General features: G+C 39.1%; 1 protein-coding gene across 3 annotated transcripts in view; it reads left to right on the top strand.

Moving 5' to 3' along the window:
* The window catches only part of tap2t (transporter associated with antigen processing, subunit type t, teleost specific), a 33,661-nt gene extending 8,432 nt beyond the window's left edge, over window positions 1-25,229 (top strand). For all 3 annotated transcript variants that reach the window (XM_034193777.1, XM_034193779.1, XM_034193778.1), the window contains 10 exons: window positions 1,917-2,031; window positions 2,223-2,353; window positions 3,678-3,883; window positions 15,806-16,003; window positions 16,150-16,278; window positions 16,395-16,586; window positions 16,786-16,959; window positions 19,857-20,016; window positions 23,172-23,308; window positions 24,691-25,229. In XM_034193777.1, coding sequence (XP_034049668.1) covers window positions 1,917-2,031; window positions 2,223-2,353; window positions 3,678-3,883; window positions 15,806-16,003; window positions 16,150-16,278; window positions 16,395-16,586; window positions 16,786-16,959; window positions 19,857-20,016; window positions 23,172-23,308; window positions 24,691-24,882 — 1,634 coding nt within the window. In that variant the 3' untranslated portion in view covers window positions 24,883-25,229. The remainder of the gene's footprint in view (window positions 1-1,916; window positions 2,032-2,222; window positions 2,354-3,677; window positions 3,884-15,805; window positions 16,004-16,149; window positions 16,279-16,394; window positions 16,587-16,785; window positions 16,960-19,856; window positions 20,017-23,171; window positions 23,309-24,690) is intronic.
* The last annotated feature ends 556 nt before the right edge of the window (window positions 25,230-25,785 follow it).

The following is a 25,785-nucleotide window of genomic DNA, read 5'->3' as shown; positions in this document are numbered from 1 at the left end:
ACAACTCTTAAAAGATGTTTTAGCATCAGGCAAGAATACTTCTGATAGCAGACATCAAATGCCAATGCCAGGTTAGTCTGGTCCTCTGGAAACCCAGCACCAGCTACTCAGACATAGCCGTGTGCTTTACTAACAGACCCAGAATTTAGATATAGTGAGGCTGAGACCTGTTCTGTTGCTATTAAAATGATTTTAAAGGAGAGGAAAAATAATTTCATACTACACCGGTATGCCAGCCATACGAGATGGAGAATAGATGAGTCTGGATTTTAATGACTTTACAGTATCTGGCTGTTTTATCTCTGTGGGGAAATCATTCCACAGGACAGGCACATAAGAGAAGGCTTTGTGGCCTCCTGACTTTGGGACAGAAAGCAGTGCTGCGTCCTGAGAGTGCAGAGCAAGGGCTAAGTATGTAGGGTTTAAATAGGATAGCTAGGTAGAGAGGCGCTAGGCCATGAATGATTTTATAAGTTAGTAACAAGTCCTTAAACTCAGACATCACAGAGACAGGAAGTCAATGAAGGGAGGCCAAAATTGTTGTAATGTGGTCAAACTCTGATCTCAGAGTTCTAGGAGCAGCATTTTGAATCAGCTGGAGACTTGTCATGCTGGACTGCGCTAAGCCAGAGAATAGCACCTTGCAATTATCCAGTCTAGAAGAGACAAAGGCATGGATCAGAGTCTCTGCGTCAGCCATAGACAAAATGGGATGATTGTGTAGGTCAAAGGACAGCATGGAATCAAAAATCAACCCAAAGTTCCTCACTTTATTATAACACACAAGTCTAGGTTAAGTGTTAGCTGTTCAAACTGATTATGTCTTGCTGGACCAAGGACCATCATTTCAATCTTGTCTGCATTTAAAAGCAAGAAAGTACTTAACATCTAGCTTTTCACTGAAGCAAGACAATCCTCAAGTCTTGATACGTATGAGATTACCTGCAGTTTTCAGCATGTACATCTGAATGTCAACGTAACAGTGAAAAATAATCCCATAGCATTGCATTAGCTGCCCAAGGGGTGCTGTAAGAGGGAGAAAAGCAGGGGGCCTAAAATGGACCCTTGTGGAACTCCATATTTCATGGGAACAAGGTTTGAGGTGACGTTATAGTACAGAACACAATGAGAATGACTGGTTAAGTAGGATGTCAACCACACTAGGAAATTCTCAGCAATCCCAAAGTGATTCTCAAGGGTATCCAGTAGTATATGATCCACCGTGTCAAACGCAGCACTAAGATCTAACAGTAGCAGAACTGTGGTGTCCACATCCATTGCAAGCATAAGGTCATTTACCACATTTGTAAATGCCATTTCTGTGGAATGGTACATTATAAATGCAGGTTGCAGTGTCTGATGTACTTTTCTCCATTATTGTTGCCATCAGAGAAGTGTAAATGACCTTTGCCAATGGCAATGACACAACCCCATACCATGACAGACCTTGGTTTTTGGACTTATCGCTGATAACAGTATGGATGGTTCTTTCCATCTTTTGGTCTGGAGTAGATGACAGCTATTTCTTTCACACACTCAAAAAAAAGATCAGGAATTCTGATTCATTTGATCAGAGTAGATGTTTCCAGTGTGTGGTAGTCCTCCAACCCCAGAAAAGTCAACGCAGTTTCTCAACAAGATTAACATAAAGCTTCCTTTTTTGCACAGTAAATGTTTAAGTGCCATCCATGAATGTAATTCCGTATTAAATGAAATTCTGTTGACCACACAAAATATAAAAATCTTGGGTTAATACTGTAACGTAAGGATCATTGTTTGGTTTTTATTTGCATTTTACATATTGTCCCAACTTTTTCTGATTTGGGATTGTAAAAAATTGTAACACTGCTGCTCTAAACCACCCATTTAATGAAATGTTTGCCATGTCTAATCTGCATTATTCATGTTCTCAACAGGTGACACATTTATTCCATTTTATGAAGGGAAGGTAATTGATATGCTTAGAGGAGAATTGATTCAGACCAATTTTTTGTATGCAATTGGACAACTAACTCTTGTCTTTCTTGGAAGGTAAGGAAATTCAACAAAAATAAGTTAATTACATTTTAATGTTTGCATGTATTTCAAAACCTTATCAACTCTTCTTTGACCCAGGGCCCACTTGTCCACCAAATGTCATTGGAATACAATCGGGGGCTTTGGCGGAGGTAGAAATGGTATTTGAAAGAATAATGTAATTTTGGATGTTTATATGTTGACAGTGCAGTGTTTTCTGGCATAAGAGGAGGCATTTTCAAATGCGTACTGGCAAAAGTGAACAAGAGAATGCAGCATCTGCTGTTCCACAGCCTACTCCAGCAGGAAGTGCATTTCTTTGAGGAGAACAGTCCTGGTAAGAACCACATGCAAATCACATACTGAAGATGAGGATCATTGTAAAGTACCCTATTTTATTACTGTTCAATAATGAAGCAAGTGGCGTTACCATGTTGGTCAGATGACATTTTGGCAGTGTAGACCTCACACAATGCAATAAATCAAGCCAAATTAACATAATCCTATTTTATAAATCCTTACTCACTCTGATGGAATATAATGTGAACCTCGTTCAGTGAAACAGTCGTGAAACAAGAATGGAAAGTACAAATTCCTTTTCTTGAATTAAATTGCGTCCCAACTACCTAGGTGTCGACTACAACTATCACAAAGCTGTCTAAACCCCTTTGAAAATTCATTCATTCATTTTCTATACCTGTTTACTCCAGTTACAGGTCATGGGTGGGGTCTGAAGCCTATTTTGGCAGTCATAGTGTGAGAGGCACAAAGGAACACGATATCTCTTCCCCGAGTTTAACAAGATATGATAGCTTTTATAGCCATACACACAAATGCATTGGGAACATTGTACATTCTATCCCAAATCAAAACATAAAGAAAAATTGATCAAATTTGTTATTACTTTACAGAAAGTGAAGCAAAAGGAGTATTATTTTTTTGAACACAACTATACATGGGTACACTCCTGGAAAGGGGGAACTGAGGATTGGTTGCAGTCTAAAACTTCACCACTAGATGACAAAACTCTGCAATGCACCTTTATTACAACATAACTCTTTGAGATTTATTGGTTGTGTATGTAGAGATTCCAATCAGCCACTAGGGGGCAATAGAGATATTTTGGCTTCTTGAACGCAAACAGATGTTGCATATCTGATATTAATGTTGCGTTTTGCAGAGATGGAGCACTGTGTGTGTGTACACACACATTCAACACACTTTATATCCTTATCACAGAGAAAACCTATCTGTGTCAGTAATTAAAGATCCTTTGAGTCAGTCATGTAGTAATATACAGGCCTGGAGCCCCATTGCGCTGGTGCTTATCCTCAGATACTGTAGTGTCAGTCAGTTTTGAGTTTGCAACTTTCCCTGGATGGGATGCCAGTCCATTGCCTGTTACTCTTCTCCAGCTAAGGCTGGTAACCGTTTCCCACAGTGGCACAGACAAATTGCCTGAAACACACATCAGAAATCAAACCCAGGTCTGAGTATTGATAGTCCGTCTGCTATCCCTCAGATATATCTGCTGTGTTACACAGTTATGTGGAATGCACTAAGATATTGCACATCTATGGAGTGACTTGAGTCCATGCATTTAACTAAAACACTTTTATGAAACTTTTTTGGCTTGGCTTTTTTCCCATATCACTACCCAGGAGTCCTTTCTGCTCATCTGCACTCTGACGTGGACAAAATGGGCCGCACAATTGCCCTGAATGCAAACGCACTGGTTCGCAGTACAATCAAGACCATCCTTATGCTGGCCCTGATGGTGCATCTGTCCTGGCAGCTCACTCTAATCAACTGCATAGAGATGCTTCTCTTGGGCCTAATGCAGAACAAATACACCGCCTGGACCATGGTAAGCAACTGTACAAATCTGGGCTCCTCCTGTGTTGGCTTACAGATCACATTGGTAAACAATTTTACTCAGCAAAACCTTTCTGTGACAAAAAAAACTTGTTTTCTGTGGATTGAAGATGAGTCTTTTCACAGTATTTTCTGAATGAATAAATAAAGAAATGCATTTTATTTGACAGATACAATATATAAAATGTTGCATTGTGGTATTTGCATACAGGGAACAGTTTGTATAGCAGAATTGCATTAAAAAAATGAGTCAGTTTTTGACAAGTTTGCAGAGAAATTCTTACCTGGAATGGGGTTGGTTTTAGAACGTTTTTAAGATTTCATCGACATATGCCGCGTTCACACCGGACGACACATGAGCGACGACGGCGACAGGTTGCCATGTAATCCCTATGGAAGGACGCGGTGTGGCACCACAAAAGTTCAAGCCACGCAATGCGATGGATGCAGATGAAGCGACGTGAATGAAGCGATTTTGAGCGATTGGCACATTTGTGGCACGATATCGCGTCGCGTTGCTCTCCTCCCCAAGTTGAAAAATCTGAACTTTTTCGTCTTGCCGCGTTGCAATGACCAATCAGGGACTGGATATGTAGTGACGTGGAGATGTCTGGAGTTTATACTTGATGTGGACATATCCTGTCTCTGGCAGCCAACCTGTGAGCAGGACTTATGTCCCTTTTGTCCTTTATTTCACAATTATGACAGAGTTTGAGGGAAGAGCGAGCAGCAGCAGCCCTTTTTTTTCATGTGCACGCGAACGAGTCGTCCGTGAAGATTATTTTATTTATTAACTACACAGATGTATAATAAAACAAATGGTGACAGGTTTATAACACAATTATGACAGAGTTTGAAGGGAGAGCGAGCAGCAGCCCTTTTTTTTTTTCATGTGCACGCGAACAAGTCGTCCGTGAAGATTATTTTATTTATTAACTACACAGATGTATAATAAAACAAATGGTGACAGGTTTATAACACAATTATGACAGAGTTTGAGGGGAGAGCGAGCAGCAGTGGCAACAACCGTTTCTTTTTTCCCCACGTGCGCGTGAACGAATCATCCGTGAAGATAATTTTATTAACTACACAGATGTATAATAAAACAAATGGTGACTGGTTTATAACACAATTATGACAGAGTTTGAGGAGAAAGCGAGCAGCAGCACCGCAGCAGCAGCCAGTTTATTTTTATTTTTTTCACATGTGCATGCGCGAACGGAACAGGAGGTCCTCAAACTGGGTTCTGGAGAGGTGGAAGTACCGCAGAAAGCTGCCGTTATCCAGACACAGTTACTGCAGCAAATAATGAAGTTGTGGCGTCTAGTGTGAACGCGGCTCAAGCAGAGCAACTCACCAGGCAATGGTGGCACATCCATCGCCAGGCGAGGGATGCGAATTTGTGGCGTCGCATGGCGTGCGGCGTGAACGCGGCATTACAATGACAATAGAGGCTCTTCTTCTTATACCGTACACCTGGAAAGTATGTACAGTACTTCACTTTTTGCACATTTTATGTTAAAGCTTTATTGCGAAATGGATTAAATTAATTTTTTCCTCAAAATTCTACACACAAAAAACTAAAAGTTGTTTTTTTTTTTTTAAGAGAATGTTGCTAATTTGTTAATAATAATAACAAAAAAGCCCCTAAGAAATCACATGTATATAAGTATTCACAGCCTTTCTCATGAAGCTCAAAACTGAACTCAGGTGCATCCTGTTTCCACTGATCATTCTTGAGATGTTTCTACAGCTCAGTTGGAGTCCAGCTGGAGTTAATTCAGTTGATTGGACATGATTTGGAAAGACACACACACCTGTTTACATATAAGGTCCCCAGTTTGTCACAGCACAAACCAAGGATGAAGTCAAAGGAATTGTCTGGTGACCTCTGAGACAGGATTGTCTCAAGACAGAAATCTGGGGAAGGGTACAGAAACATTTCTGCTGCTTTGAAAGTCCCAGTGAGCACAGTGGACTCCATCATCCCTAAATGGAGGAAGTTCTGATCCACCAGGGCTCTTCCTAGAGTTGGCCGCCCGCCTAAACTGAGTGATCGGGGGAGAAGGGCCTTAGTCAGGGAGGTGACCAAGAACCCAATGGTCACTCTGTCAGAGCTCCAGCAATCCTCTGTGGAGAGAGGAGAACCTTCTAGAAGGACAACCATCTCTGCAGCAATCCACCAATCGAGCCTGTATGGTAGAGTGTCCAGATGGAAGACACTCCTTAATAAAAGGAACATGACAGCCCACCTGAAGGACTCTCAGACCATGAGAAACAAAATTCTCTGGTCTAATGAGACAAAGATTGAGCTCTTTGGCTTGAATGCCAGGTGTCACGTTTGGAGGAAACCAGGCCACCACCAGTGAAGCATGGTGGTGACAACATCATGCTGTGGTGATGTTTTTCAACAGCAGGAACTGGAAGACTAGTCAGGAATTAGGGAAAGATGATTGCAGCAATGTACAGAGACATCCTGGATGAAAACCTGCTCCAGAGTGCTGTTGAGCTCAGACTGGGGTGATGGTTCATCTTTCAGCAGGACAATGACCCTAAGCACGCAGCCAAGATATCAAAGGAGTGGCTTCAGGACAACTCTGTGGATGTCCTTGAGTGGCCTAGCCAGAGTCCAGACCTGAATCCGATTGAACATCTCTGGAGAGTTCTGAAAAAGGCTGCACACCAACGCTCCCCATACAACATGATCGAGCTTGAGAGTTGTTGCAAAGAAGAATGGGCAAAACTGCCCAAAGATAGGTGCGCCAAGCTTGTGGCACCAGATTCAAGAAGACTTGAGGCTGTAATTGTTGCCTAAGGTGCATCAACAAATTATTGAGCAAAGGGTGTGAATACTTACAAACATATGATTTCTTAGTTGTTGTTTTTTTTATATATATATATATATTTGCAGCAATTTCAAAAACTTTTTTCATGTTATTATGGGGTGTTGTGAGTAGAGTTTTTGAGGAAAAGTGAAGCATTGTGAATACATTCCAAATGCACTTTATAAACCACATTTTAGAACAATCGCCAGAGCCAACCACTTTGCTAGTAGAATTTTAAACCAAAGGAATGCGTTAGATGGCTGTATAGTGTCAGCACCCATCATGAACACTTCTAAAAATAGGCTGGACAGTTTTTGGGAATCCCACCTATGGAATATAACAGGAATCATGATGATACAGCCCATCTCCACACCATGCGATCCAACATCTGGACATAGAGAGCTTGATGGCCTGCATCCACAAACCATTGTAAGGTATTGTAACATAAGGCATGTTAATAAAGGAGTAGAGCCAGGAAATGCCACAAGTTTTTAACATTCTGTGACACCACATTTTGCTACTATACCTAAAAAAATTTTGGGGCTGAACTTGTTAAATATGTTTTGTCTAAACTACAGTATATGGTACATTTTCAAGGTGATGCAAGGCAATTTTCATGTCCTCCCACAAACAAAAAGGTGGGGGGTATGAATCACCATGTACATCTTTGTGGATTTCAGTGCATCTTTACATAGTGGTAGCGCAGACCAGAGGCGATTTTAGACTTCCAGTTTTAGGGGTGCTTAGCACATTTTAAAAATTGTTAAAATCTAGATGTCCAGAAATACAATTTCCCATGATTTCAGAGTGAAAACATTGCTTGTAAAAGCTGCATTCATTGTCAGAATGATTTAAAAAAAAAACAAAAAAAAAAACACGCATATTAGCAATGGATAATGGCCCATACATAAAATTTCTGCATTCTGGTGCAGTTATATTACAAATAATTTAATCTCCTAATGTGGTGAGGGCAAATAGTAATTGCAACTTAGGAGCAGGTCTGAAATATTCAGAGGCTGAGTACAGTATATTATCCTTGTTTTTATATTAGTCTTATGAGCCTATAGTTATTGAAGATTTTTTATTTCATCTTAACAGATTATTATGTCATAGTACTTAGTACAGAACACTCACCCTGGTATCACTTTTCAAATACATTTAGACAGTTTTAGGCATTACCTTTGGCTATTCATTTATTTATTCTACAAACTGATGTCTTGGTTTTTCTGGCAGCACGCACATCCATGTTGTAAGTCATAAAAATACAGTAGTTGCAGTTGTTATGATCAGTGAGGTTTAGTGCCGTGTGCAGGAGGACCTGATTTCGCACAGCTACAGCAGCATTCCACTATAAGGCTGGATGGAGAACACAGATGGTATACTGCACATAAATGGGTTCAGGATAAGAAATATATGAATATGAATTATTTATTGAATTAACAGCAAAGCATAGAAAGGACAGACAAGATCTAATGAAGTCCTTAAAAGTAAGAAAAATAAAAATGTGTGACTTAAAAGTCAGAATTCATACCAAAACACCAGTAACACAAGTAAGACACCTCCACAGTCTGATACACATATTCAATTTCCACTTAGCTTCACTTTCCATCCTTTGCTCAATGTACATATCTGGGTGATTCTTTAACTACGGGCACTATTGGCCTTGTAAATGTAATTTCCACCACACCATTGCCTTACAATATAAAGCGCCTTGGGGCAACTGTTTGTTGTGATTTGACGCTATATACATGTGCTCTGATGTCACTGTTTATCTCCATAGAAACTACCCAAACAATCTTTCATACAAACTGTTAAGGGACATTACAGTGTTGTGGTGGAAATTACGGCAATAGTGTGGGACAACTACATTTTGTTTAAAAACAGTTGTATGGCATTGAATACCCCAATTATGTTTTGATTATTTTACTGATATTTTATTCAGAGATATTTTAAACATTAGAAAAAACGTTTCTTTACCATTCATTTTTATCATTGAAGATCAAAAGTCTGGGTGTGGGACAAGCACAAAACGGCAATATTTGTATATAATGATGCTGAAAAAAGGTGAAAAAGTCATCATAGACTACTAAAACAAATTTCTTCAATCAATCAATTCAATCAGTTTTATTTATATAGTGCCAAATCACAACAGTTGCCCCAAGGCGCTTTATATTGTAAGGCAAGGCCATACAATAATTACGTAAAAACCCCAACGGTCAAAACGACCCCCTGTGAGCAAGCACTTGGCGACAGTGGGAAGGAAAAACTCCATTTTAACAGGAAGAAACCTCCAGCAGAACCAGGCTCAGGGAGGGGCAGTCTTCTGCTGGGACTGGTTGGGGCTGAGGGAGAGAACCAGGAAAAAGACATGCTGTGGAGGGGGGCAGAGATCAATCACTAATGATTAAATGCAGAGTGGTGCATACAGAGCAGAAAGAGAAAGAAACACTCCTCCTCTGGCTTCATGGATAGATAAAGCTGGGTATCATCTGCGTAATAATGACAATTTAAGCAATGCCGTCTAATAATACTGCCTAAGGGAAGCATGTACAAAGTGAATAAAATTGGTCCTAGCACAGAACCTTGTGGAACTCCATAATTAACCTTAGTCTGTGAAGAAGATTCCCCATTTACATGAACAAATTGTAATCTATTAGATAAATATGATTCAAACCACTGCAGCGCAGTGCCTTTAATACCTATGGCATGCTCTAATCTGTGTAATAAAATTTTATGGTCAACGGTATCAAAAGCAGCACTGAGGTCTAACAGAACAAGCACAGAGTTGAGTCCACTGTCTGAGGCCATAAGAAGATCATTTGTAACCTTCACTAATGCTGTTTCTGTACTATGATGAATTCTAAAACCTGACTGAAACTCTTCAAATAGACCATTCCTCTGCAGATGATCAGTTAGCTGTTTTACAACTACCCTTTCAAGAATTTTTGAGAGAAAAGGAAGGTTGGAGATTGGCCTATAATTAGCTAAGATAGCTGGGTCAAGTGATGGCTTTTTAAGTAATGGTTTAATTACTGCCACCTTAAAAGCCTGTGGTACATAGCCAACTAATAAAGATAGATTGATCATATTTAAGATCAAAGCATTAAATAATGGTAGGGTTTCCTTGAGCAGCCTGGTAGGAATGGGGTCTAATAGACATGTTGATGGTTTGGATGAAGTAACTAATGAAAATAACTCAGACAGAACAATCTGAGAGAAAGAGTCTAACCAAATACCGGCATCACTGAAAGCAGCCAAAGATAACGATACGTCTTTGGGATGGTTATGAGTAATTTTTTCTCTAATAGTTAAAATTTTATTAGCAAAGAAAGTCATGAAGTCATTACTAGTTAAAGTTAAAGGAATACTCGGCTCAATAGAGCGCTGACTCTTTGTCAGCCTAGCTACAGTGCTGAAAAGAAACCTGGGGTTGTTCTTATTTTCTTCAATTAGTGATGAGTAGTAAGATGTCCTAGCTTTACGGAGGGCTTTTTTATAGAGCAACAGACTCTTTTTCCAGGCTAAGTGAAGATCTTCTAAATTAGTGAGACGCCATTTCCTCTCCAACTTACGGGTTATCTGCTTTAAGCTGCGAGTTTGTGAGTTATACCACGGAGTCAGGCACTTCTGATTTAAAGCTCTCTTTTTCAGAGGAGCTACAGCATCCAAAGTTGTCTTCAATGAGGATGTTAAAACTATTGACGAGATACTCTATCTCACTTACAGAGTTTAGGTAACTACTCTGCACTGTGTTGGTATATGGCATTAGAGAACATAAAGAAGGAATCATATCCTTAAACCTAGTTACAGCGCTTTCTGAAAGACTTCTCGTGTAATGAAACTTATTCCCCACTGCTGGGTAGTCCATCAGAGTAAATGTAAATGTTATTAAGAAATGATCAGACAGAAGGGAGTTTTCAGGGAATACTGTTAAGTCTTCAGTTTCCATACCATAAGTCAGAACAAGATCTAAGATATGATTAAAGTGGTGGGTGGACTCATTTACATTTTGAGCAAAGCCAGTTGAGTCTAATAATAGATTAAATGCAGTGTTGAGGCTGTCATTCTCAGCATCTGTGTGGATGTTAAAATCGCCCACTATAATTATCTTATCTGAGCTAAGCACTAAGTCAGACAAAAGGTCTGAAAATTCACAGAGAAACTCACAGTAACGACCAGGAGGACGATAGATAACAACAAATAGTTAAGGACATTTGTTAGTTAAGGACCTTAACTAAGCATTTAAGGTCAGATTTGTGTACATGGTATTTGATGTAGGACAGTGATCTGTTCATGGTAGCTACACAGATTGAAGGGTGAGCACTATTTAGTAGCTGACAAGAGGATTTAGTTAAAAAAAAAAAAAAGACAACACTGAATCAATCTTACATTTGACCACTCACAGCGCGGACTAATTTGTAGAGCAATATACTGTGTTTTGCGATGGGTAGCTAGGTGAGTAAAATAAGCAACTTTTCAGAAAGTTGCACTTGCTCTTCACATTCAGAGACATAAACTGTGAATAAATACCTCGCAAATGTGACAGTCACCTGGCAATCACTTGACAGCGCGGCTGTGCGAGGTTACCACCAGCGCTCACAGGACAGCGCCTCTGCTAAATTAACGCCACGCACAGCAGCACCACGTGACACAAACACATGCCAGAGCAGACGCAGTTGTGGACGGAGAGAGAGAGAGATGAATGTAGGCGCGCTTCGTGGATTGAAGCATTTGCCCAAGAAGGGGAGATGATCAAATTACTGTGTTCTTGTAATACATATTTTGGCATAATGCTTGAAATAGGTTGTTTAAAAAATAGTAGTATAAAAGCATATATATCTTGAGCACCCCTAAATATAGGCTAACTCTGCCCCCAACTCTGCCCCCGACGCAGACCATATGAAGATGTGCATGAAGGAAACTAATTCTGGTCCATCCAATATCATCAAGGAGAGATACCTGGAATGTGTTTTCAATAGGATATATTGGATTTTGGTCATACCAGGGGACTGTGGGAAATGTGGATGCACAGACGCACTCAGGAAGTGAACAAAAGGCTCAGAATGCCGGGGATTACTTGTGTGATGCTGGATGCTTCACTCACTTGTTTCCCATTAGGTGTTCTTTGAGCATTCATCAACTTTCCCAGTCTTTTGGTGCCCCGTCCCAACCTTTTTGAAAAGGGGGGGGGGGGGGGTGCCAATCCATAATACAACCCCTGGCAAAAATTATGGAATCACCGGCCTCGGAGGATGTAACATTGATTCTAATCCAATTACATTTTTTTCCGCAAATCTGATTGGTTAATCGTGTGAGATTTCAGACTGTATGGTATCAGGGTAATGTGGCAAACCGTTTCACATTTGGATGTACAACCCCTGGCAAAAATTATGGAATCACCGGCCTTGGAAGATGTTCATTCAGTTGTTTAATTTTGTAGAAAAAAAGCAGATCACAAACATGACACAAAGCTAAAGTCATTTCAAATGGCAACTTTCTGGCTTTAAGAAACACTATAAGAAATCAGGAAAAAAAATTGTGGCAGTCAGTAACGGTTACTTTTTTAGACCAAGCAGAGGGAAAAAAAATATGGACTCACTCAATTCTGAGGAAAAAATTATGGAATCATGAAAAACAAAAGAACGCTCCAACACATCAATAGTATTTTGTTGCACCCCCTCTGGCTTTTATAACAGCTTGCAGTCTCTGAGGCATGGACGTAATGAGTGACAAACAGTACTCTTCATCAATCTGGCTCCAACTTTCTCTGATTGCTGTTGCCAGATCAGCTTTGCAGGTTGGAGCCTTGTCATGGACCATTTTCTTTAACTTCCACCAAAGATTTTCAATTGGATTAAGATCCGGACTATTTGCAGGCCATGACATTGACCCTATGTGTCTTTTTGCAAGGAATGTTTTCACAGTTTTTGCTCTATGGCAAGATGCATTATCATCTAGAAAAATGATTTCATCATCCCCAAACATCCTTTCAATTGATGGGATAAGAAAAGTGTCCAAAATATCAACGTAAACTGTGCATTTATTGATGATGTAATGACAGCCATCTCCCCAGTGCCTTTACCTGACATGCAGCCCCATATCATCAATGACTGTGGAAATTTACATGTTCTCTTCAGGCAGTCATCTTTATAAATCTCATTGGAACGGCACCAAACAAAAGTTCCAGCATCATCACCTTGCCCAATGCAGATTTGAGATTCATCACTGAATATGACTTTCATCCAGTCATCCACAGTCCACGATTACTTTTGCTTAGCCCATTGTAACCTTGTTTTTTTCTGTTTAGGTCTTAATGATGGCTTTCGTTTAGCTTTTCTGTATGAAAATCCCATTTCCTTTAGGCGGTTTGTTACAGTTCGGTCACAGACGTTGACTCCAGTTTCCTCCCATTCATTCCTCATTTGTTTTGTTGTGCATTTTCGATTTTTGAGACATATTGCTTTAAGTTTTCTGTCTTGATGCTTTGATGTCTTCCTTGGTCTACCAGTATGTTTGCCTTTAACAACCTTCCCATGTTGTTTGTATTTGGTCCAGAGTTTAGACACAGCTGACTGTGAACAACCAACATCTTTTGCAACATTGCGTGATGATTTACCCTCTTTTAAGAGTTTGATAATTCTCTCCTTTGTTTCAGTTGACATCTCTCGTGTTGGAACCATGATTCATGTCAGTCCACTTGGTGCAACAGCTCTCCAAGGTGTGATCACTCCTTTTTAGATGCAGACTAATGAGCAGATCTGATTTGATGCAGGTGTTAGTTTTGGGGATGAAATTTACAGGGTGATTCCATAATTTATTCCTCAGAATTGAGTGAGTCCATATTTTTTTCCCTCTGCTTGGTCTAAAAAGTAACCGTTACTGACTGCCACAATTTTTTTTTCTTGATTTCTTATAGTGTTTCTTGAAGCCAGAAAGTTGCCATTTGAAATGACTTTAGTTTTGTGTCATGTGTGTGATCTGCTTTTTTTCTACAAAATTAAACAACTGAATGAACATCCTCCGAGGCCGGTGATTCCATAATTATTGCCAGGGGCTGTATAATCAGAAGATTCGGAGAATCTGGACAACTTTCTACACATAAGCGGCAAGGCCGAAAACCAACATTGAATGCTCTTAACCTTCAATCCCTCAGGCGGCACTGCATTAAAACCAACATCATTGTGTAAAGGATCTTACCGCGTGGTTCAGGAACACTTCAGAAAACCATTGTCAATTAACATAGTTCGTTGCTACATCTACAAGTGCAAGTTAAAACTCTACCATGCAAAGCAAAAGCCATACATCAACAACATCCAGAAATGCTGCCGCCTTCTCTGGGCCTGAGCTCATTTGAAATGGACAGACGCAAAGTGGAAAAGTGTGCTGTGGTCTGATGAGTACATATTTCAGTTTGTTTTTGGAAATCTTGGCCGACGTGTCCTCCGGACAAAAGAGGAAACAGGCCATCCAGATTGTTACCAGTGCAAAGTTCAGAATCACGGAATCTGTGATGGTATGGGGGTGTGTTAGTGCCCATGGCATGGACAACATACACAACTGTGATGGCACCATCAATGCTGAAAGGTACATCCAGGTTTTGGAGCATCACATGCTGCCATCCAAGCAACATCTTTTTCAGGGACATCCCTGCTTATTTCAGCAAGACAATGCCAAGCCACATTCTGCAGGTGTTACAACAGCGTGGCTTCGTAGTAAAAGAGCGCGGGTACTACACTGGCCTGCCTGCAGTCCAGACCTGTTGCCCTTTGAAAATGTGTGGCGCCGTTATGAAATGCAAAATACGACATCGGAGACCCCGGACTGTTGAACAACTGAAGTCATACATCAAGCGAGAATGGGAAAGAATTCCACCTACAAACCTTCAACAATTAGTGTCCTCAGTTCTCAAACACTTATTGAGTGTTGTTAGAAGGAAAGGTGATGTAACACAGTGGTAACATACCACTGTCCCAGCTTTTTTTGAAATGTGTTGCAGGCATCCATTTCAAAATGAGCAAATATTTGCACAAAAACATTAAAGTTTATCAGTTTGAACATTAAATATCTTGTCTTTGTGGTGTATTCAATTGAATATAGGTTGAAGAGGATTTGCAAATCATTGTATTCTGTTTTTATTTACATTTTACACAATGTCCCAACTTCATTGGAATTGGGGTTGTATTAAGCATTTTATGAACATTTCATATATAACCTCAAAAATATGTGCTATTTACCACATCACTCACAAGGTAATAACACATAGAAGCAAGTTAGTTGGAATTGACCTCTATCAGATCATTTTTCTTGTCTTTTAAATGTGCAATTCTGCCCTTTAACTATCTCTCTTAGTTCTGTTACTGTTGCTGCCTCGAATGGTGAGTTAATAACAGCTCCAGGTACATCTTCTGGGTCCAAAATTGGCTTAAAAGTACTGCATCTCTCTTTGTTTACATCCATGGATGCCAGCTGTATGCATACAGACAATCCCATGATGCATTTCACGAGGGCTACTTCCGCCCATGCACACTGACACATGGAATCCTCCTATTGGTGTATCTGAGATTTAGCTCATAAATGTAGTAAATTGAGGTTGAAAAACTCTTACTAAACTGCTTTATGGATTCAGTGAGACTTAGCATGGTGATGGCAAAGCATGCGAAGATATGCATGAAGGAAGATAACCCTGATCTGATGTCTTGAAGGGGATATAATTGGACTGTGGTATTTCCATTTATATAGGTTGAGGTGTTTCATAACAAAGCATTTACTACTCTAGGTGTACATATAATACATGGTAGCCCCTGGAATGGCAGAGCGGGAGTATCATTTTTGTGAGCTGTGTAAAAACCTTTGGTCAACACAGTCCTCCATCCTACTGAGTCCTCTTGCAGTTTCTGTTGTATAGGGAAAGTTTGGCAGAATTGATTCACTTATATAAAAGTTGAAGGGTAATTTAGTCCCTTTAAAGTAGCATTCGCTAGCATGTCACTTGTAACACATATTGGTCACAGGTTTCATTGCATCAGCTGAGGAAGATTAATTCCTACCAACCATTTAAGCCATTGTAACTCGTTTCCTTTATCAAACAGGATCTTAAAACTCAAATCCAGGCCTGTGAAGCTCGGGTCAGGGATCTGGCTTTACAATCTGTCAGTAAGATCTGCACAGTGCGAAGCTTCAGAGCGGAGGAAGATGAAATTAAGAGGTACAAGGAGGGCGTGGAGCAGACATGGAAGACGAAGAGATGTGCAGATATATACAGTGTAGTCTTCTGCTTAATGCGGAGGGTAAGAAGACAAGAAGAAGAAATTTAACTTTTACTTCACTGTATTGTCATATTTGCCTCAAGCACATTTAGACACATTCTTGGTGTTTGATAGTCATTGTGATTTCTTGTTAAAGTGACTTCTCTTTGTGTTTATGTTCCTTTTAGCTAGTGAGTTTTGGGATAAAGATACTCCTACTGTTACGAGCCCACCGCCTCATCTCTGCTGGTCAGCTCACCATTGGAGGTTTTGTGTCCTTTTTGTTATATCAGAAGCCGATGTCAGTCAATTTAAGGGTGAGCTTAGTGACAAGCAAAAAGAAGCATTTTTTATCAGAATGTTGTTAAACATTGTAAGTGTAAAAACTGGTTGAGGAAGGGTATTTATACTGCTGCTTTGATTTTTCTTGCAGGAGCTCATGTATTCATGCGGGCAGACGATGAGCACAGTTGGCGTCATATCAAAGGTGTTCGGCTATCTTGACAGGAAACCAAAGTGTAAACCGGCGGGCGATTTGGCTCCTGCAAAGCTCGAGGGACGAATTCTTTTCGACGATGTTTCATTTGCTTACCCTTCTGCGTCTCCAGATAAACTCGCACTGAAGGTAACTGTTATACACACATCTGCCTTTATGTTGGCGTGTTCTCAGAGGTCAGTTTAAACAATGTGAATCATTAATCAAGGGATGGCCAAAACTTTCAAGCCAAGTGTAAATACCGCCGAGCACACGTGAACTATAAAATATATTTGTATGTTTAAAAAAAAAAAAAATCTTATCTGCCTTGTTAACTTGTTTTGTGCAGTCAGTTTCTATGGAGCTGCTTCCAGGGAAGGTGACAGCTCTCGTTGGTCCTTCTGGCAGCGGAAAGACGTCCTGTGTCAGTCTGCTAAAGAGGCTTTATGAACCTCAAAAGGGCCAGATTCTGCTGGATGGACAACTGCTGAACCATTACAAACACAAATACCTGCATCAGAAGGTACAGTGGACTTATAAGCATCATTCAAGAGCAAAGATTTAAGACTCTCACTGCCACGGATCAGGCCCCCAAATCTTCAGAGAATGTACGTACATACATGTCCAGCTATTTGGAACAAGTCAACAGCTTGAGTACAAAGACACTTATCGAAGTGTGTGTGTTGATAGATAGCTAATTTTGTTTTGTCTTTGCCTTTATTTTTTCATTTCAGGATTACGCAGATACAAAATGGAAATCAAAATGAAGAAAATCTCTTAATATTGAAAAGAACTTTCAAATGTTATAAAAACCCATATCCCTATAACACGGTCGAAGGAAGTCTCCCCCATCTGCTAGTTTACAAATCACTTCCGTTTTTGTTGATAAATAGTTGGACAATGACTTTATATATATATATATATATATATATATATATATATATATATATATTTGCCTGTGTGCACCACCACAATGGCGGTGAAATGAAACAATCAAGATGTGCTTGTAGTGTAAACCTTCAGCTTTAATTCAAGATATTTAACAAAAATATTGCATTAATCATTAAAGAAGAATTACAGCTTCTTTTTTATACAGTCACTCCATTTTAAGAGCCCGTGAATAATGGGTATAAACTAAATATGGGGTTTATTTTTAATAGAAATCATTAGTTACAGCCACATTTTTTAGACAAGATCATCTTGATAGCGTCATTTCAACTCCATTGTGGAAGTGTACAGAGGCAACAATTCAAAAGTTGTCACTGTTCAAATATTTAAATATGACTTTGCCCCTCAGCAGTTTATGATTCGTGTACAGGACTGAGATCACACAGGTCTGCGTGCAGTATCACCCTCAGCAACAGAACGAGGGATAAATTACATTCCTAAAACTCAGCACAAAAACAAATAAAAAAAAAAACAAACAGTTTGAAGCCTCTTAGCTAATGTGAACAGCATCTGGAGCCACTTGGCAAGTTAAATACACAACTGACAAAAGGGTTGCATCGTAAAAGAAGATGCCTCACAGCTGTGGAGTTCAGGAGTGCAAGAATGAATTATTACTCAGTTTATATAAAGTCAGGTCCATAAGTGGTTGGACAATGACACAGTTTTTGGAATGTTGCCTGTGTAATCCTTCAAGTGAGTAGAAACGCTGTGCCTGTAATGTAGACTTTAGAGTTGTCTGGGTGTCTTGTGGTTTCCCTCACTAGTTCTATTGTATGGTTACTCCAGACAAATTTATCACAGTGTCATACTGTTTGTCTTTTTTAATGAAGTTTAAATGTTTCCTAAGCCCCCCCTACTTGTATCGAAGAAAGGCTGAGCCCCCCCCCACCAAAAGAATGAAGTGATTCTCCCCCTTTTTTAATTTATTAGTTTTGACTGTAAATTAAATGCATTATTATAACTTTATAACTTTATTTCAAAGGTGAAATTTAAATTTTGATAACCTCAGAGCAGACAAAACTTCAGGCACCCAGTGTTATCTTTGGCGCCCCCATGGGTTGCTCCAACCCTAGGTTTGGGATCCAGGGATATAAATTACATCAAAGACGTATTCATTCACTTGGAAATGTTCCAGTGTCCATGCTCTGACTGTGAAAGTGATAATTTGTCTTCAAAATAATCCTTATATTTAGTTTTGCACTGATTAAAACATTACTGGTCCCGTTTACATGCATACAAAAATCCGGTTGTTATCTGATTATATTGGCCGTTATCTGATTATATTGGCCGTTATCTGATTATTAAATGGTCATGTAAATGGAAAAATCCAATATGCTTTATTTGATAATGACCGTTATCTGATTATGAGAAATCGGATTAACACACCTGGATTTCTCCCCACTACTTCAATTTCTGTTGTACATGTATACCATTAATCAGATTTATTTGATTGTTTTATATCTGCATATGTGTAAAACCAGTTGTCATTCACTCTTCCAGATGTACAGCAGAACAGACTGCTGTCGCTTCGGACCTCGTAACATCCTTCATCAGATCAAAATTCAGAGTCTGTTGTGTGTCCAAAAAAAAAAAAAAAAAAAAAAAATGACAGGACCTTCAAGCATCTTTGATCTGACCCCATGTGTTGTTTCAGCATTCTAAAAAAACAAATTATTTTGTGATCTATGATGTTTATAGACAAATATGTTAAAGTTGAGCGAAGTATCCTAAAACCATGATGTCCTATTTTGATCACGAGGACATAAACTCCACGGGAGACGGAGAGTGTGAGCACTCTTTTTTCACTCTATGCTTTTTCTTCAGGAGCTGCCCTTTCTTCTTTCTCCACTTCCAAAGAAATCCAGTTAATGAATGAAATCATGTAAACCGGTTTCTCCAGTTATCAGATTATTGAAGTGCAGGTAAACGTGAGAGATCAGATTATTACAGTTATCAGATTACTAACGGTTATCTCATTATTATGGTCATGTAAAGGTAGCCACTGTTGGAAGGCACACATTGATGAAGCTGGCAGATTATTTAAGAAGTCAATGAGACCGCACACTGTGGTTGTTGAAAAATACAATGTGAGATACAGAGTAGAGAGCAGGTTGTACAATAACTCACCATCAAAGTTGGATGAAACGCTAAAAGCCAGATACTCGTTTTAAACACAGTGTCACATCCCATTAAATTACTCCACAGTGTCAAATGCTACAGAAATCATCTTGTTTTTGCACTTAAACTGCGTGAACACAATGTTCTGTGTTTCTGTGGACAGAAATGCAGATCCACTTTTATCTTTAAGCGCATTTTAGTAGCGCATTACATGAGAATGAAATATTATCAGAGGATACGCATCTTTCAGGTCACATGTGAAAGGGGTTTTAGTAGTTCTCACAACTTTTAGCTTTATAGCATTTGCTACATGAATTTAGATTTCTGTTTTGTTTTTGTTTGTTTTTTCTTCAGATAGCTCTGGTATCCCAGAATCCTGTGTTGTTTTCTGGTTCTGTGATGTACAACATCACATACGGTCTGGACGACTGCACTGTTGAGAAGGTGAAAGAAACTGCGAGGAAGTTCAAGGTGGATGGTTTTATCTCTAAACTGGAGAACGGATACAACACCGGTAACAGCTGTGTACAGACCACACTTATTGATTGTGCAGAATAATTGTGTACATTACAAAAGTAATGTCAGTTAACATTGATTCTAATCCAATTACATTTTTTTCCGCAAATCTGATTGGCTAATCGTGTGAGATTTCAGACTGTATGGTATCAGGGTAATGTGGCAAACCGTTTCACATTTGGATGTACAACCCCTGGCAAAAATTATGGAATCACCGGCCTTGGAGGATGTTCATTCAGTTGTTTAATTTTGTAGAAAAATAGCAGATCACAAACATGACACAAAACTAAAGTCATTTCAAATGGCAACTTTCTGGCTTTAAGAAACACTATAAGAAATTAAGAAAAAAAAATTGTGGCAGTCAGTAACGGTTACTTTTTTAGACCAAGCAGAGGGGAAAAAAATATGGACTCACTCAATTCTGAGGAATAAATTATGGAATCACCCTGTAAATTTTCATCCCCAAAACTAACACCTGCATCAAATCAGATCTGCTCGTTAGTCTGCATCTACAAAGGAGTGATCACACCTTGGAGAGCTGTTGCACCAAGTGGACTGACATGAATCATGGCTCCAACACGAGAGATGTCAATTGAAACAAAGGAGAGGATTATCAAACTCTTAAAAGAGGGTAAATCATCACGCAATGTTGCAAAAGATGTTGGTTGTTCACAGTCAGCTGTGTCTAAACTCTGGATACAGCCAACATGGGAATTTGTTAAAGGCAAACATACTGGTAGACCAAGGAAGACATCAAAGCGTCAAGACAGAAAACTTAAAGCAATATGTCTCAAAAAATCGAAAATGCACAACAAAACAAATGAGGAATGAATGGGAGGAAACTGGAGTCAACGTCTGTGACCGAACTGTAAGAAACCGCCTAAAGGAAATGGGATTTACATACAGAAAAGCTAAACGAAAGCCATCATTAACACCTAAACAGAAAAAACAAGGTTATAATGGGCTAAGGAAAAGCAATCATGGACTGTGGATGACTGGATGAAAGTCATATTCAGTGATGACTCTCGAATCTGCATTGGGCAAGGTGATGATGCTGGAACCTTTGTTTGGTGCCGTTCCAATGAGATTTATAAAGATGACTGCCTGAAGAGAACATGTAAATTTCCACAGTCATTGATGATATGGGGCTGCATGTCAGGTAAAGGCACTGGGGAGATGGCTGTCATTACATCATCAATAAATGCACAGTTTACGTTGATATTTTGGACACTTTTCTTATCCCATCAATTGAAAGGATGTTTGGGGATGATGAAATCATATTTCAAGATGATAATGCATCTTGCCATAGAGCAAAAACTGTGAAAACATTCCTTGCAAAAAGACACATAGGGTCAATGTCACGGCCTGCAAATAGTCCGGATCTTAATCCAGTTGAAAATCTTTGGTGGAAGTTGAAGAAAATGGTCTATGACAAGGCTCCAACCTGCAAAGCTGATCTGGCAACAGCAATCAGAGAAAGTTGGAGCCAGACTGATGAAGAGTACTGTTTGTCACTCAAGTCCATACCTCAGAGACTGCAAGCTGTTATAAAAGCCAGAGGTGGTGCAACACAATACTAGTGATGTGTTGGAGCGTTCTTTTGTTTTTCATGATTCCATAATTTTTTCCTCAGAATTGAGTGATTCCATATTTTTTTTCTCTCTGCTTGGTCTAAAATAGTAACCGTTACTGACTGCCACAATTATTTTTCTTGATTTCTTATAGTGTTTCTTAAAGCCAGAAAGTTGCCATTTGAAATGACTTTAGTTTTGTGTCATGTCTGTGATCTGCTTTTTTTCTACAAAATTAAACAACTGAATGAACATCCTCCGAGGCCAGTGATTCCATAATTTTTGCCAGGGGTTGTATTACTCTGCGCCCTGACCGGTGTTCTGAGAAGATGTCATTCTTGTCCTCCACGCAACTGTGCACACATGCGCGGTATTGTCAGGATGCGGAACTGTTGATTTATGCGACGAGACGCACAATTCGACAGAACACCAACCGGGTGTGCTGCTAACTGTTAGCGCTGTTAGCTGAGAGCAAGAGAAAGTCACATGTTGCCGCTGAAATGGGTGAATTTAAGCTACCATACGAAAGTATCGATGTGGATTCTGATACAGAATTACCGTTTCACATTTGATGGGTTTTCATATTTGATGGATTACTCCGCGCCCTGACCGCTGTTGGAGCGACGCTGCCTCACGGTAAGCCTCGCCGACCGAATTACCTACAGAAAAGTAAATCGTGCAAACGATGGAATTGGATTAGAATGGGATTAACCCCCTTGTGTCTGATGATTTGTGGATGTTCATGCTGTTATACAGTCGCAAATATCTGTTTTACCGGCTCCGCTAACGTGTTGCCGGTGAAGCTCAATTTGCGACTGTATAACCAGCATGAATGTCTATAAATCATCAGACACAACAGGGTTATTCCCCAATTAATCGCCCGGACTGTTTAGAAACTTGCCTGACAAGGAAAGTCAAGGCATCTTAAGGATAAGTCTACAATAACAAATTTCCCTTTAAGTCGTTATTGTGTGTTAACTCATGCAGTTGTTTGTTTTAATCTATTTAATGCCCCTTTACTGTAGTATGGCATTATTTATTACTTTATTTGTAATATCACATTTAATGCAGGAGGAGAACGTTGAACCTTTTTTTTTTAATTTCATGTACTGGTTTTCAAAAACAGAGCTGCATTTCTTCTGATGGGCTTACGCTTGATACATCTGTGTTCTGAAACAGTCAGATTTAACAGACTGACAATATTCACAAGTTAAGTGATGTAATGATCTATTACACACTATTTAGCATAAGTCTACTAAAGCTGTGAGATATTGCTTTATTTTTGTTCTTCCATTCTAGCATCAATAAATATTTTTACAGATGTATAATATTTTGCCGAAAGAATACCCTACTAAAGACTTAGTCTGCTGTGACAGAGTGGAACTAGAGAGCAAGACATTGAACATTAACAAGTTAAGGGAAAAAAGTTTAGCTCTTTGGCTTTTCTCAATAAAGGGAAGAAATCATTTTTTATTGCTGAAATATTTCAATAACTGGCAGTAGAACAGTCAGTGGCTATGATGGATCATTGTTTAATTTTGCTTAATTACTATATATAATTAAACCCAATTGTTCTTATCAGATATAGGAGAAGGTGGTGTTAAGCTTTCAGAAGGAGAGAAGCAACGCATTGCCATTATCAGAGCTATGGTTCGAGACCCACAGATGATTATTTTGGATGAGGCGACCAGCAAACTGGATATTGACTTACAGCATGTTGTAAGTAAAACACTGTCGTAGCTTTTCTAATAATAGAACTCTGGAAGCCGACTCCTCTGAAGTCAAGATTCCTGGCAGGAAGGCAGTAATTAGAGCAGCAAACATCTGAATAATCTTTCACAAGGGCAAAAAATATTATGACTGCACTGGCTTTTGGGTCCAGTCTGGTTCAACCCCACCAACACACTGTGGAATTTCAACTTTGATTTCAGGCAGTGGTGTCCAGACGTCCATAGCTGGCACACTGCAAACTTCCAGGCTCAGAGATGAAAACTGTCTCTGTAAAAGAAAATTCAACAAATATGTTTATAGATATGTAATTAGTGCAATCCCTGTGGGTAAATCCATTCTGATAGAGCTGAAATTACCCAAAATCAAATTATATATTTTGTAAATTTATTAAAGTTATTGTATATAAGTCTCCCAGATAGTAGCTAAATACTTTGGTAGGTTTCTTTAGTCACAGCATTTATGAAATCTGAGTTGATAAATAAAACATATATAATGACAGCCAATAAATTTGCCTATAATCTGTTGAATCACATTCCAAGATTGTCCTAAATTATATACATTTAATCCAGTAGTTGTTCATAATTGGTTAATGTTGTCATTGTGTTGCAGTACTGTGTCATTTTAGTAAAGTTAATGTCATGATACAATATATTGTATAATTGGCTTGGCGTTAGATGCAATGTCAAGGTGTGGACATCACATCAAACATTGCCATGAGCTGAGTGCCTCCATTATGAACAACAGGATTTATAATGTGCTTTAAAAAAAAACAAAAAAACATAATTTTGGTGGCTGAGGACCTGAACAAGCAAAGTGCCTTGAAGCAGTGATTCACGATGGATTTAATCATTCACATGTCTTAAAAAGTTGCGGTTGTCACACAACACAATACTATCAGATTAACGTTGGTGTGAAAACTCACCAGTGTCACATGTTAAGGAGAGTCACATAACATGATGCTAATGGGCTAACATTAGCATGAGCCAAGTGCCTCCATTGCAAGCAGCTGGATTTATAATGTGCTTAAAGAACCATACTTAGTTACAAATAACAAATGCTCTAACATATAACAAATGAACAGATTTGGGCCTTTGGAGAATTAAAATATAAATAACTACAGAAATGTATAAAAACTGACATTATTGTACGTATTTCAAAGCTGTTTATGGACTTCAAATTGTCACTTTCTGACAGTTTATGGTTTTAAAATAACAGAAATGTGTTTAAAAGCTATTTTAATATTTGCTGAATTTTTTTTGAATTGGTGACATAAACTAAATTAATTAAAATGCCCATTTTACCTGCTTGTATTGTAGAACATATTGCCTTATTTTATTCATGTGTTTCATTGTTGGGTTTTTGTGTGTCAGGTGATACCACAGATTCTGGCCTGTGGCTGCACAGTACTCATGGTGGCTCATCAGCTGAAGGCTGTGGAGCAGGCAGATCACATTATCTTCATAGAGAAGGGGGAAGTGGTCGAGGAGGGTACACACCAAGAGCTCATGGCTAAGAGAGGACATTACCATCATTTGAAAGAGGAACTGTTCGCTGAGAAATAGTACATATGCTGATGCCGTGTCCAGTGTAGTCTGCGTGATAAGATGATTTACGCTGTGTAACCGTGAAGAAAACTCCAGGACATGTGACAGAACTTTCATTTCAGTCATTTGTAGTGACAAAACTGCAACAAAGTAAAACAAAGGAATTGAGAAAATTGTAAATTTTGAAAAGTAAACAATTGAATATTTTGAGTTTCTGCGGTGAGGAGGAGTGATGAATCATACGACCAAAGACTGTGTTCATCACGTAGCAACATTTAGCACCAACTTCAGTTTAATTCCTCTGTTTGTTCCCACCTCGTAATTTGGTTGAAACATAAGTGTTGCAAATGAGATGAGAGAGAGAGATGAGATGAGATTTATTGTCATTGTCATTACAACATTGAAATTACGTTTACACTCCAATTACCTCAGACAAAATACAGCAATTAATCCACAATTATTACTAGTCAAACGTAATAATGGCACACATCAGAATTAAAGACAACACAATATACATTTGACATTGTTTATGTGCACTAAACTTGAAGCAGCCCATCATCCGAATTGAGGCAAAGTGGGTGAAGGTGGCAGCAGGAGGGCCTGCGCCGCCCAATGTTCAAGTGTTTGAAAAAAGATCAGTCTTTATAACGATGGGAGTTATAGAAAAGGCTCATTTGTTTTAGCAAAAGGTGGATTGAGAGATGTGGTATAAACGTCAAACCTTGTGCCATCATTCCTCTTAAACCATTTAAAATCAAGCCCAGTCCACAGTGAGAGTTAGTGGAGCTTCTGGGGTGTTGGTACAGATTAAGGGTTGTGATTTTTGGAAGGAGGTTCATCATGATACAGTATACCCACGATAAAAAGTCTAAACCACGGTATACTGCTTTCACTCCATGTATGTTTTAGTTGAAACAAATC

This window comes from Thalassophryne amazonica, chromosome 18 (assembly GCF_902500255.1).
Source record: "Thalassophryne amazonica chromosome 18, fThaAma1.1, whole genome shotgun sequence".
In the NCBI taxonomy this organism is placed as follows: Eukaryota; Metazoa; Chordata; class Actinopteri; order Batrachoidiformes; family Batrachoididae; genus Thalassophryne; species Thalassophryne amazonica.
The sequence above is the reverse complement of the archived record's forward strand: the minus strand, read 5'-3'. Positions and strand labels throughout refer to the sequence as shown.